At 56.9% G+C, this 14038-nt stretch overlaps 1 protein-coding gene across 1 annotated transcript in view; it reads left to right on the top strand.

Annotated features, from left to right (window-relative positions):
• LOC309597721 (carboxyl-terminal PDZ ligand of neuronal nitric oxide synthase protein-like) overlaps window positions 1-14038 on the top strand; it is a gene marked incomplete at both ends in the record, with an annotated part of 37414 nt that overhangs the window by 19582 nt on the left and 3794 nt on the right. The window contains 5 exons of the mRNA XM_082327375.1: window positions 9463-9555; window positions 10254-10312; window positions 11794-11902; window positions 12356-12497; window positions 12923-13083. Of these exons, the coding sequence (XP_082183501.1) occupies window positions 9463-9555; window positions 10254-10312; window positions 11794-11902; window positions 12356-12497; window positions 12923-13083 (564 nt within the window). The remainder of the gene's footprint in view (window positions 1-9462; window positions 9556-10253; window positions 10313-11793; window positions 11903-12355; window positions 12498-12922; window positions 13084-14038) is intronic.

The following is a 14038-nucleotide window of genomic DNA, read 5'->3' as shown; positions in this document are numbered from 1 at the left end:
GTCCCGAGCTGCTCCACAGGCGATTGCTGGGTGGCCGTGGGGACTGCAGCCCCGCTGGGGATCACGAGTCCGTACACGCCGTGCAGTGGGGGTGTGTAATCCTCACCGTGAGTGGGTGCTGGCAACTCCCGATTTCAGCTCGCTGCTCTGCCTTGACTTGCCAGACGAACTCTTGATGAATAAGCCAGCCTCAGTTTCCCGTGTTGGAACTCTGGCTAATGTCTGCCCACCTCGGGGAAAAGCTACAGCTCAGGATCCACGTCTGCAAAAGAATTTGAAGCGTGGAAAGCTCTCTTCAGGGAAGGTCTTCAGATTAGTCAGCTCCCAATGTGGCTGGGTTTGAATATTTATGAAAGCAGAAAATTGTCAGGCATGTTTTGCTGAGCTGTACAGCTCCTTTCCTGAAAGAAACATTTTTCCCAAAACAGTGCTTGGAGGCTCGTTTACCTCGGTCTCTGTGAACCCTCACTCCAGCAAGGTGACAGGCAGGAGCCTGGGATGACAGCAGGCAGTGTCTGCAAGGGGACGCAGATGACACACAAGCTGCTTGGGCTGGAGCAACCTGTCAGTGCTTCATCTCAATACGCTCAGAGCCCTAAAGCTGTTGTTGGGAAGGAGCGTCCAGAGAGCCCAGATCCACAGGTTGCTCTCCTGTTATCCACAAACTGCTTCTCTGAGGCTTCCAAGACCCTGGCAGGAGGGTGGCACTTGGTACTGCTTCCTAAGGGATTATTTTTTCCCCTTGGACCCTAAGCCCTGTTGTGGCTTCACTCACACACATCACCCCAGAGCATCTCCAAAGCCAAAACAGGGGTTAGCAGGAGGCAGCCAGGCCAGGCGTGCCCAGCGTTCCTGGTGTTGCCTCCTCCAGAAGCCTCTGTGCCCTAAAGAGCATCCCAAAGAGAGGCAGAAAACACCTGCATCTCTGCAGCGAGCTAAAACACAGCCAGAGCCAGGACTCGGGGGACTGGGGCGAGCTCACGTGCCCTTTTCCATTTACAGGCAACTTTCAAGAAGCAACTTTTGGAGCTGCAATTCTGAGCTAAGCTGGGAGGGGGCTGGACACGGCTGAAGTGCCCTCATGCTGGCTGAGGGGTTGTGGGGCACAGGTCCAAGAAGACCTGCAGATTAGACCAATTAAAATAGTGCTGACAATGCCAAATGGGAGACTCCAGAAATGCAAATATTTTCTTAGCTTAACTCAGGTTTTTATAATTTCTTCCACTGCCTTTCATCCCTCCTCCCCCCTCAATCTGCAGCATGGCTCAGCTCTAGTTGCAGTGAGGGGCTGACCACCAAGTTTGGGCATTAGTGAGGGGCTTGGCCAACAGACCCCTCCTTAGTGAGATGCTTGTGCATCTCCTTGCACCAAGGCAGCTGTGCAAGGGGCCACACGCTGCCCTGGGGTCAGGGAGCAGCAAGGGTGACTTTGCTCCCTCAGTGAGGAGGAGCTGGAAGCCAACCACGCTAACGTGGCTGGCAGGGCAGGGGCCTCGCCAGCCAGGGCCCCCTGCCATCATACCAGAGCAAAGTCAGCAGAGCAGACCCTGGGTAGTAGCCAGGCTCCATCAAGAGCCCAGATCATCAGGCAGGTCTCTGCTGATGAGATCAAGGCCAAGGTGGGAGGTCAGTCTGCAGATCAGGATCAGCAGGTCCATGGCCAGGCATGGCTGTGGCTGAGCTGGAGACCAACACTGGAGCTCAGGAAGGGGTAGAAGGCCCAGAGCTGAGCTTAAATGGATCTCCTGTGCCCATGGGTGGGGTGTGGGTGGAGGCCCCAGGTGAGGCTGGTCAGGACCATTAACACCTCTTCACAGCTGGTTACCGTGACATGGTCAAAGTGAGAGGAGCCAGAGGTGTCAGCACAGCTCACCAACACATCATCCCAGCAAGGCAGCTGGGCTTGGTGGGAGGCTTTGGAGCGGGAGGGCTGTCCTCCAGCTAGAGCCAAGTGCTGGGACTCCCTAATCTTGGAGTCCGACCCCTGCCCCTCAGCCAACCTACGAGCACCTCTGCTTCCACTTTCCAGCCCTGAAAGAGCAGTTACCTGCCTGACCAAGCCAGTGTTGGGAAGCACACGGTTTCATGTACCTTAGATAAGGTCTGCTGGGGAGATTTTGAGTTCATGGACTGGATTTTCCCATTAACCCTTTCATCACAGCTATAGGACAAGACGTCTCCAGCTCCTGCACCTGCGCAGCATCCGCAGCGCGCGGGGCACCGGCTCTGCGCCGGCCACAGCAACCCTATCAATAAATCATCTGTGGCTAGTCTATCCTGTGGTGCTTTTCTTGCCAAGACTAATCAAAGCTTAGTCTGTAAGCAGGTCTCTGCAGCTCAGGCTGTGGCCAGGGGTGTCGGCATTGCGGGATGGGTTGTGTGGAGACTAAGCCTGTGGTTCAGGCAGAGTCCTCGGGAAGGAGCGTATGGAGCTCCCCAGGGAAAGCACGCTGCCTTGGGGACCCTGCTCCTGCTGCCCACGTCTCCTGGGGGGTTAGCTGCATGAATTGCCGGGCAGGAAAGGACCAATGCACGGGAGTCCTGGGGAGGAGAGTGTGGTGGGACCTTCTGGTGGGTGGTCACTGGGGTCCTGAACCCCATGGATGGTGCTAAGAGGGGCGAGGGCACGATGCCAGTCACCAGAGGTTGCACTCAGATTAGGAAGGGGACAGAGGGTTACACTCAAATGTGCAGACTCAGCCCTTGACCGGCCAGCTCCCGAGAGCTGGAAAAGGAGAGGAGGGGATCGCCGGGCCAGCCGAAGCCTGCAGCCACAGGCCCTGACGCGAGGTCCGGCGCAGAAGCATGCACGGATAGCTGCTCCCCACAAATGAGCTGACGCCGCTTCCCGGCACCCCAGCCCCAGCTCCAGGGCTGGAGCACAAACCTGCAAACGCTGTCCTGCATCATCGGAGAAGCCGGCGTCCGGCCTGGCTCCGCAGGCAGCGAGCACCGCTGCCGAAGCACAGAACTAGGAACAAATAAATCAATCCTGTGTGAGGAACTGTGGTCACATTGCCTTGCTGCCCTTCCAGGGACTCCCAGGAACCCAGAGGGGCCGTGATAGCTCCTCGGCCCCCTTCAGCTCACGGCGTGGGGAGCGGGCTGCAATATCTACAGAGAATTTGTGGGATGGTGGAAGGAGCTAATTTAAATGAGAAAAAAAGACTTTGGGTATGTTGCCAGCATTCTCCTTGCCTATTGTACTCCCCCTTCAGCTTCTGCTTTCCACTGAACAGTTTTATGTTTCCAAGGATCATAAATTCTCATTTTTCCACTGGGCAGGAGGTGCACTCCTGGACTTCACTGCTTCCTGCATCGCTTTTGTGTCCGTGTTGCCCAGTTACTGCAGCACAGGCCCAGACTATGCCCGGCCGCATTCACACCGGCCACGTCCCTGGGAGCGTGCGCCCCGCCGCCGGGCACTGGGAGTTCATAGGATTCAGACAGGCACATGCTTCCCAAGGCGAACAAAGGAAAGGCCATAACCCAGCGGTTGCCAGCCGGAGGCCACGAGGGAGCAGGCTGCGGCTGACCGGCGAAACCGCCGCTGCCTGGCAGGGCTGTCGCGGGAAGGTGTGATGTGATGCAGAAGGGGCCGCGGTGGCTCAGGGGGGACTGGAGGCTGGACCGCAGCCTGCGGTCCAAAGGGTATGGGAACTGACACTGCTCGTTTGTCAGCTGCGAGGTGGCACGCAGCGCTCGGCTAAGCTGCACTCGCTGGGAGAAGAACTCGGGAGTTTTCTGTAGCATCAGTTCCAAGCAGCAGCACTCCAAGTATCAGTAATTCAAACAGCAGTCGAGATAACGCCGTGTCCTCACGCCATGCGGGTCAGTTTGGTTTGAAATTAATAACATTCCTGAACTTGAAGTACTTGGGTTCATCATGGCTTTAATTCCTAAAATAGCACTCATATGGCATGGGAGGTTGCATATTGCGGCGGGAGGGAAGGCTGCCTCCCATGCGGCTGGGATGCGGCCGTGTGCCAGCCTGGGAGCAGGACGGGGACCGGTGGGTCCTGCCGGGGTGACGCTGCCCGGAGCCGGTCTGTCGGGGGGCAGAGCCGAGCAGATTGCCACCTCCTCATTGCCATGCTCCCTGTGTCCGTCTGGCGGGCAAGGTTTGGGAAGGGGCTGCGACTGCTTATTGTTGCGGGTTGTTTATGGACACATCCATCCTGCAGCCTGCCAGGCCGGGGCCGGGGCGAGGGGAGGCTGGGGGCAGGACAGCAGGCTAAGGGCTGGCTGGGGAATTTACAGCGGCAGGAAGAGTCCTCCATTTCCAAGCCTGTGGCATCTTCCTTTGGGCACACAAACGAAGTACTTGCCCGGCAGCGACTGGGAGCACTGATGTACTCCTGTTTCGAAAACCTGGAGAGCCTCCGCCTTGATTTCCCCGAATACGACTTGGGCTGCACAGCAGCAAGTGAGCCACGGCAGGGAGCACGTCCCGCCTCTGCCGGCTCTCTCGACTCGGGCCCTTCTGCTCCTTGTTAATGAGGAAGATGCGTTTTTTGGAAACAGAGGCTGCCTCTAAGACTTGCAAACTCTCTATTTTATGACAGTTTTCATTTGCATAATGAAGGCCCTGCTACCTTCAGTAATTAATCACATTAAGAATTGCTTCCTTGAATAACGCTATTCATGCAAGTTGTTCTTAGTGCTGGAAACTGCGTATGATTTCCAATGTGCATTAGCCCATCTCTTTCATCAGCAGATGGAGGCTGGTAACTGCATGTGTAATTTATATCTGCTTGGGTGGAATTATCAGATGAAATATGCATTACACGGCGCCATTAACATTTCTAGTCATACAGCCTTTAGCTCTTGGGTAAGTTAATATTACATGCCAACAGTGTGTGGGACCGTATGAAAGGCAAGGACTCAAACACGGGGATTTAAAAGCAGAAATAGAAAGTATTCCAGGTCAGACACATCAGAAATAGAATTAATGAAGCTGCTAAATTAAATTAGATGCATTGCCCTTTTTTGACCTGCATTTTTTTATAAAATGTCCCATCTTGTCTCCGTAGCTAAGAAAGCTGCCAGGGTTGCCTGCCGAATCGCCACTTGTAAGGGCAACTCCAGATCCTTTAACATCCAGAAAGCTTCCCCCCATCGGATAGCACAAGCAGCAAGAGAATAACGCTTGAATCTCGGAAGGCAGCAGAGAAGATGAATGCTGCTGTGTGGGTTTGGATTTGTTGGTAACCTTGACAAATTTGCCAAAAAAAAAAATAACATCAATTCAATAGTAAGAAAAAACTACCAGTGACTAGACTTTGCTCGCTGACGATCGTGCCGGGTTAGCCAGGGAGCCTCGTGCTCAGAGGTGTGTTGGTTTATGCACTGAACGTTTTGATAGGAGATAGTCTGCTCTCCCGGAGTGTATTTTTTCATGTGCTTTTTTGTCCTTATATAAATCACAGTTAATTAAAATACTGATTCCTGCTTGATAGGAAGCAATTAAGTGACTGAAGCTGTATCCCATCTGCCTCTTATGTGTAGGGATGGAGAGAGAGCCCAATCCAAGCTGGCGCGGCGTGGGCTCGCGGGGCTTTCGCCCAGCCCTGCTCTCGGGATCCCGCGGCTCTCGCCCAGCTGGCGTTACGGCTCTGCATGCCGGGCAGCCGGGTGGGGCCAGGCCGTCCTACGCCTCCTGCTGCTTGAGAGTTTTCACCCTTTAGAAAGGATTTTGGGACCCAATGAGGTTTAACTGTTTTCAGGCCAAGCTAATCCTGCCCATGGCCGGGACCACGGCACCTCTGCTCTGGGGAGCGTGCGGTGGCTGTTGGCAGATGCCTTGGCGAGGACGCAGCAGCAAAGCGTGAGCGGCATCGGCCACGAGCTGCACGGAGTGAGCAGGACCGGCAAACTCATCAGCCTCCTTCCAGGCTGATGATGCTGTGGCAAAGGGCTGCATCCTGAGCAGAGCCCGAGGGTGCTGCCTGCGGATCGCAAGGGTCCAAACTGCTTCAGATGCCGCGCGCGGGGCGTGCGTGTGGCTGGGGCAGGGGAGAAGCTCTGAGCTCTGCTCCCGCCTGCCCCGTGTGCCTCTGCAGCCCCGGCTCCGGCAGCACGGCTCAGCGGCTCGGCACCGGCCCGCGGCAGGGGCAAGGAGAGAGCGTGCCGGGCAGCTCACGCCGGCTGTACAGCTCTGCTTGGAGCTCAAGCCCTGTGCCTGTCCCGGAGTCAGGCTGGGGTGAGTGGTGCGGTGCAGTGCGGTGCGGTGCAGTGTGGTGTGGTGCAGTGCGGTGTGGTGTGGCGCGGTGCGGTGTGGTGCATTGTGGTGTGGTGTGGTGTGGTGTGGTACGGTGCAGTGCGTTGTGGTGCAGTGTGGTGCGGTGTGGTGCGGTGTGGTGTGGTGCGGTGTGGTGCGGTGCGGTGTGGTGCGGTGCAGTGCATTGTGGTGTGGTGCGGTGCGGTGCATTGTGGTGCAGTGTGGTGCGGTGTGGTGCGGTGCGGTACGGTGTGGTGTGGTTCAGTGTGGTGCGGTGCGGTATGGTGTGGTGCGGTGCGGTGCGGTACGGTGTGGTGTGGTGCGGTGTGGTGCGGTGCGGTGTGGTGCAGTGCGGTGCGGTACGGTGTGGTGTGGTGCAGTGTGGTGCGGTGTGGTGCGGTGCAGTGCGGTGCGGTGTGGTGCGGTGCGGTGCATTGTGGTGCAGTGCATTGTGGTGCGGTGCGGTGAGGTGCGATGTGGTGCGGTGCGGTGCAGTGTGGTGTGGTGCAGTGTGGTGCAGTGCGGTGTGGTGTGGTGCGGTGTGGTGCGGTGCGGTGTGGTGCGGTGCAGTGCATTGTGGTGTGGTGCATTGTGGTGCGGTGTGGTGTGGTGCGGTAGGTGGCTGAAGTTCCCTGGGTTTACGGAGACTTGCCACGGCTCCTGGCAGCACCCGGAGATGCGCTGCTGCTGCTCCCAATTGTTCCTTTCTGTCCAAGAGAGAAAGAAAAAGCATCTCTGCAAAATCCAGACTTGGACTTTGCTTAAAGCCTTTGAGTAAAGAGCCTTGTTTGAATGTAATTGCACCCCTGTTGCTACAAGGGGAAAATACGCTGTATTGCGCTCTCTTTCTTGGAAAGCTCGGCTAGTATTTTCCCAGCCATTTGTGGATAAAGAAAGATAAATAGCTCTTTAGCGGGCAGAACAATCTATCCCGGCTTTATTGACATTCATGCAAGCAGACAAGGAGAAACAGTTTGGCGGTGCTGAGCGCAGGGGAGGAGGACGCTGCAGCCTGGCAGAGCGGGGAGCACCCAGCGAGGCTGGGCCGGCGGTGCCGGGGCACCGAGGGGCTGCTTGGGTGCAGGGGGGGAGAAGCCCTCTCGGGTGCTGACGGCGGCGAGCGCGGCTGCCCGGCCTCGGCCCCGCAGATGCGTGCGTCTCCTGCGGGTCCCCCCGGCCCGTGGCGGTCTGAAGGATGCACTCGCCGCCTCGCCCATCATTTCGTTCCTCCCTATAAATAAAAAAACGTCTATAGCAAATTTAGCTTTGGCTTCACACACAATGGTGCTATAGATAGATTTTTTAAAGAGCTTGTCTCAGAGTAATAATTCATGGGGAGATCAAACGGCTATGGTTTAATCCGGGGTCTGTCTGATACCATAAACCTTGCAGAGTGCTAAGAATTCAATAAGCAGCATCAAAAGCCTGATAAACATGAAAGCCGCCCAATTTTCTGCCTGTAAGGCTGGCGTGGCTTACAATGGGTGCTGAGGAGCTGGAACGACGCGTCTCTTCTCTGCAGCGCTTGGGTGCCGTGCTGACATGGAGCCACGCACAGAGTCCTTCAACTTCAGGCTCCTGGAAGAGGTGCCTGGAGTCCCTTAACGTCTCAGTTGCTACCTGCAGCTCCGCCGACTGTATAAAGAGATAAGATTTCTAATTAGATGTCTAATTACACGGTGTAGGTAGGCTTCAGGCTGCGCTCCACCACGTGGCATCGCCTTGTCCTCTGTGCTACAACTCATGCAGTCTGCGTTGATTCCCCAAAGCGATGCGGCAGAGACATCCCAGGAGGCGGTGGAGGCTGGCGATGGAGCGGAGGCACCTCCGGTCCCCACGAGCCCGTTGGGGCAGCGCAGCCTTCCCCGGGAAGGCTCGGTGGCACGGTGCTCGCCAGCAAGGTGGCCGGCTGTCCTCGGGGGGACGGGACGCTGCAGAGGGGGCTGCAGGGTCTGAGTCACCCTGGCACCTTAGCAGGGAAAGCTTGCAAGCTGCCTCCAGTTTGACAGACTGCTGGAAGATATGGCCAGAGGCTGGCTACAGCCTGTTTTCTGGTGGACCATAACTAACAGCATGTGGAGAGAGCCCAGAGGCTGTCGCTCCGCTCGGCCGTGCCGGTATCTCTGCGGCCCTCGCAGGCTCCTGCGCGATTCAGCAGCCCACGTAGCACCCACGTCGGTAGCCTCAGGGCGGCTGCCTGCACGGGCAGAGCCAGCAGGCAGCGGTGTCCCCGTCGTGTCCCCTTTGCCGAGTCCCAGCTCCGTTACCACACCGTTGACATTAAAACAGGGGATTTGTAACCTCTGCTTTCCAGCTATGGTAACTGTACATCGAGTTAATCCAAAGGATTTGGTTTTTACCAGATACATGATGGCTGTTACTGCAGCTGCACTGACAGTAATGGCTGTGCTGGCTTAGATAAACTGAGGATCTGGCCCAGGAAAGCTGGATTTCAGATAGGGACTGTGAAAAATATGGGTATCAAAATGCTGTATTTGGAAGCTGAAAACAGTGCCTAAAACAGGGCCAGTAAGGATCAGTGCTGTAAATACAGGTCTCCAGAGCTGAAGGGCTCTGCCACGCTTCTAGCTGTCAGCAAAAGCAACATTTAAAAGCTAGCAGCTTAATTTTTAACACAAATAGAGGTGAGTTCAGACTGCAGACACCTGCAGGTGAGGAGCTGGGTTTTTCTCCAGAGATACCGAGCCCACTGAGGTTAATGTGATTATGTAAATGACTGAGGTATAATTGCGTTATTGCCACCCATCTGGCCCTCCCTGCAATTCCTAAGTGATTTTATATTCCCCATGCACTGCAGCGCTGACATGCAAGGGCTCTGGAGATGCCATAAATCACTGCTGGGTGCTTGCTGCAGGTGCCGTCTCCCCGTTCAGCCTCGGTGCAGAGCCCCCCGGACTGGCCATGGCCAATGCATCGGGAAGGTTATTCCCAGATCCGAATTAAGGGTCTCTGGATGTGGTCCAGAGGATCGAGCTCGGCTTGTCCTCTCCCAAGGGATGCTCCTGACAAAGCCAGGATCCCACCCAGCATCCCAGCTGTGGCAGTGGATCCTTCCCAATACGGATTTTCTTAGCAGGATAAAACAAATTCCCACTTCCCTCGGCAGCTGGGATTAAACACGAGACTGATGTTTTCATGTAAAACACTGACTAATACCGCACACTGTCCCAGGTACGCCCCAGTCCTACCTCTCTTCTAACCTGGGTTTTGCTTCCCATCAGTATGAATTCAAAGCCAAGAACATTAAGAAGAAGAAAGTGAGCATCATTGTGTCCGTGGACGGGGTGAAGGTGATTCTGCGCAAGAAGCAGAAGGTGAGACTTCTCCAGCCCCGCGGGGGCACGCGGGGCCGGGGCACCCGGGATGTTGGCCTTGACCATGTCTGGGTATTACTGCTGCTCAGGCCAGTCACACTTCTAACCCAAACTGGCCTTTCCTTAAAAACCACCCAGAATTTTCACAAGAAAACACTGCATTTTTCATCAAACTAATAACAAAACCTTGCTGAATGAAGAGTGGGAAAATTGCACTGTGGGAAGAGGGGGTTTTTCTATCAAAAAATGTCAAGCTTTCAGGAAATACGGTTTTGTTGCTTTGCTAATACCAGTAGGCTTTTTCCGTGCTGCCTGGGCTGAGCACCCCTCAGCTCGTTGCCCAGGCTGTGCTTCCCACCGAGCCGAGCCGGCGGCTGGACCCCGATCTCCTAAGCCCTAGCTCAGAGCCTTCTTCCCCAGCACGTGTTACTCTTCTGCATATTTGATGCTATAAATTAATCTTAGGGACCATTTTCAGCCCTGAGGACTGTGATCAGACGACCAGATATGATAAATGATCAAAGAAATCTATTTTTGTCCAAGATACGAATGAAACAGCCATTGTTCATACAGTCAAACCGTAGCCTGGATTTGGCTTGGGACAAAGGCACCATTTTCCACGGTTCCTGCCCATCAGCCTGGTCGCGTTTCATTTTGAGTTGACTCGCTGTGATTTTGTTTCTGCCTTCTGCTTACAGAGAAAGGAGTGGACCTGGGACGAGAGTAAGATGGTGGTGATGCACGATCCCGTGTACAGGTACGCGGCAGGGGATTTCCAGCAGCTCGGTCCAGTCAGCCCTGAGCGATGCATGTCCATCCTCAGCTTGCCGAGTTACCTCCGCCAAGACTGGCTTTCCAAAGGACCATGAAAAATTAATGAGGTTGCAAAATTACTGCTAATGAGGAATCCTTTTCATACATTTTTGAGAGTGAGACGAACTGGTCTAGCTTTTAGCTTTGAAGCTGGCTCTGCTTTGAACAGGGGTTAGACTAGATGACCCCCTGAGATGCCTTCAACCCGAATTACTCTCTGATTCTGACTCTGAAGACAGGCTTCCCGCGGTTTTCCTTCAGAGCATGGCTCGCTGGATGCCGTGTGCTTCTGAAGAAGGGCCTTACTCTAAGGCATAAGTGCTTACAGGGCATTAACCCGTACAGGACGTGGTAAGATAGCGCTGACTTGCCACAGGACCTGCCATGGGATCTCAAAGTATTTTGGAGACCACAAGCCCCAGCCAGATGCCTCAGGGGCCATCAGGGATGGCTTCCTTGCAGGCAGCCCCAGCGACGGTGCGTAGCCTAAGGACACAGCTAAGAGCACAGGTTGGACCAGGCTGTTGGATCTGCTAAGTGAATAATTGCACCCGGAGCGCAAAGCCCACCGCCCCAGGGGCTGGGATGACCAACGCTGGCTTTCTGGGTCAGAGCCCTTGGCGAGGAGATAAGGAGCGGAGGACGTGCTGGTGCATTACCCGAGCCTACCTCTCCCTTCTGGCATTTTGTACAGATTATTACAAGGTGTGGTACATGGGCAATAATTGCTCCAATCGCAAGCTCAACACAAAAAATTCCAATGACAGAAAAGAGTAAAAGAAAAAACATCTCAAGAATCCCTTTGGTTTCTTCTCTATTTGGAGCTGAACTCACTTGTCACATTTTCCCCTGATTAAATCAAATATATAAAAAGGTCTTTAAAAACGGTTTTGCAGCACGGGGAGGAGAAAAAGTCAACTTGAACAGGAGAGGGAGAAACCCTCCGAGTACACCCAGCTTCCCTGGGAGAGGCATCCAGGGGACGCCGGCTTTTGTGCTTGCCACCTGCCTGCTGCTGAGAACGGCCCCGCGCCGGGTGCCGGGCTGGCCACGCCGAGGCAGGCAGGACGGTCGCTGGACAGGCAGTTGTGCCACGCTGCAGCTCGGGCAGGGATTAATTGCTGGGGCTAAAAATAGCCAGACGCTTTCCAATACTATAGAGTTTTTAGCTTTCCCACAGCATCTTTAAAAAGCTTTTGCCTACTTCAGATACCAGAAGGTTTTCCATCAAGCCAGAAACACTCTCTAAATCCGTCGCATCCTGCCTTGAAACTCGCAGGAGGGACTGTGCACTGGCACCGCCTGGTTCCTCCGGCCGCGGGTGCTGTGAGCCGGCCGTCCTGGGGACGCACGGCAGCCGCCAAGGTTGTCTGGGGCCAGAGGCTCCCCTGGGTGCTTAATTCCCTTTGTCTCTCTCCCACCTAGAATCTTCTATGTGTCTCACGACTCGCAAGACCTGAAAATATTTAGTTACATCGCAAGGGACGGTGCTAACAACTCCTTCAGGTGCAACGTCTTCAAATCCAAGAAGAAGGTAGGATGCTGCTGGGGCTACGGCCGGGTTCTCCCCGGGTGAGAGGTCTCTGAGGGACCTCGCGCCTTCCCGTGCAGGAGCCAAAGTGACCGCTGGGTCGGAGGGTGCAGATCCCTGGGGAGAGACCGAGGCAGCGCCAGTGCTGGATGTCCCCGAAAAAACGTGCCTGGTGCCTGTCCCTCCTGCCCAGCCCGGGCAGCAGCGCAGCCCGCCTGCCGCAGCCCACATGGAGAGGAGAGCACCCATCTCCACGAGCAGGGGACCGGGGGGATGCCCTGTGTCGGGTCCAGCGGTGGGCAGCGGTGGACACCCCGCCATGGGAAGGGATGGCAGTGTGGGGCAGCCCCAGGGTGGGAAGCGGGGGGAAGGCTCCCAGTTTTCCCATCGGTAGTGGGGTGGCAGCGGCGGCAGCGTGGCCGCCGCGGGGCTGAGCGGCGCGGGTTTGCTCCGCAGAGCCAGGCGATGCGGGTGGTGCGCACGGTGGGGCAGGCCTTCGAGGTGTGCCACAAGCTGAGCCTGCAGCACGCCCTGCAGAACGCCGACGGGCAGGCGGACGGCGCCAGCGACAAGTCGGCCGAGGAGCAGCCGCTGGAAGGTGACGCGCAGCTCACCGCGGGGCGCGGGCAGACCCCTCCCTCAGCAGCGGCAGCAGGGATGCTTTGGGGTGGGAAACTGCAAGGTGGCATGTCCTTTGTGGGCCAGCTCTAGTGACAGCGAGAGCTTCAGGCCCCTTCGGATGGGGGGCGCGGGGAATCCGCCCTGTTTGCCTGCATGTCCTGGGCACCAGAAAGACGGCAGCTAAGCCCCCTTGTCCAGCAGGCTGAGGGTCTGCAGGCACCAGCCCCTCGGCTGGCCCGCTCCCCTCCTCCTGCCCCTCCGCAGCACGCCGAGACTTGAAGCAAGTCCTGGCCGTTGTCCCTGAGCTGCCACCCTGGCTGCCAGCCCTGCTCGGGGCCCCTGCTCCTTGCCGCGATCCTGCAGCGGCAGGGGCTTGGGTTTATTTATCCATCTCGTTTGAAGTTCACCAGATAAAGGGCTCCAAGATCACGGATGCAGACGAGGTTGGCATCGACTCTGATGGCATCTGTGTGGCCGAGAGGGGACCTGGAGAGCTGCCCGCTGCCAGGGGGGACCTCAGCATGCTGAAACCTGGGCAAGCCTCAAAGGATAAGAACTGCCAGGTAATGGGGGGTGGGCTGGGGGACGGTCCACCCGCTCTGCCACTGCTGGGGTCCCTCTGCTTGGGGTCACTGTATCACGGCTTGATGAGGAGGGGCTTTCATGGAGACCCCATTGCAGACCCCCCTCTGGCTCCCTGCTCTCGCAGCCCCCGTGGCAGGACAGGGTGTTCAGCACCCGGTTTACCCGTGGCTAAGCTGTGTCCCAGCGCTGGGGCATGGGGAGAGGCGAGAGCTGGGAGCGGGGCCACGGCGCACGGCTGAGCGGGCTTCAAATGCAACCCGGGAGAGCCCACCGGTGCCGGCAGGGCAGAGCACAGAGGGGCTCAGCTGGAGCGATCGCGAGAAAGAAGCAGCGAGGCAGGACCCCTCTCCCGCAGCAGCACCCACATAACGGGCAGAAACTAAGCAGAGGCATCTCTGCCGAGGCAACCGTTTCCCTGCCATGCGGGTGGATGTCTGCGTCCCCAGTGCCGCTCTGCGGCTGTCACTCGTCCAACTGCCCCACAGCAACCCCCGGCTCCCCTCGCCCCACAGGCCCAGGCAGCAGCATCCCCGAGGGGGCCCAGCCCTGGCAGCGCAGGCACGCAGGGAGCGTTCGGCACGAGCAGTGGTTTCGCCATAATGAATAGCTGCTCTGCAGAGCTTCTCCATGAGCGCTTCCCGGCGGCCTGAATGGCACCGCTTCATCTCACACAACTGTATCGCTTGCAGGGCCTGGCTGAAAACAGCTGCGGTGAAATGCACTCAGTGGGATTCATTTCCGCGGCTGGAATGGCTGGGCTTTCCTACGCTTTCCTTCTAGGTGCTGGAGCTGCCCCAACAGGGGAGGGCAGGGGGCAGGAAAGGCAGCGGCCGCGGGCCGGCTCCCAGCGGGGCGCGCTGCGAGGGGAACCGTCCTAAAACACCCCCGCTGCCAGGGTGGGAGGCTGCCCGCCGGGGGGATGCGCTGCCCGGC

Source organism: Platalea leucorodia, assembly GCF_965183815.1.
Source record: "Platalea leucorodia genome assembly, chromosome: 15".
Taxonomy (NCBI): Eukaryota; Metazoa; Chordata; class Aves; order Pelecaniformes; family Threskiornithidae; genus Platalea; species Platalea leucorodia.
The sequence above is the reverse complement of the archived record's forward strand: the minus strand, read 5'-3'. Positions and strand labels throughout refer to the sequence as shown.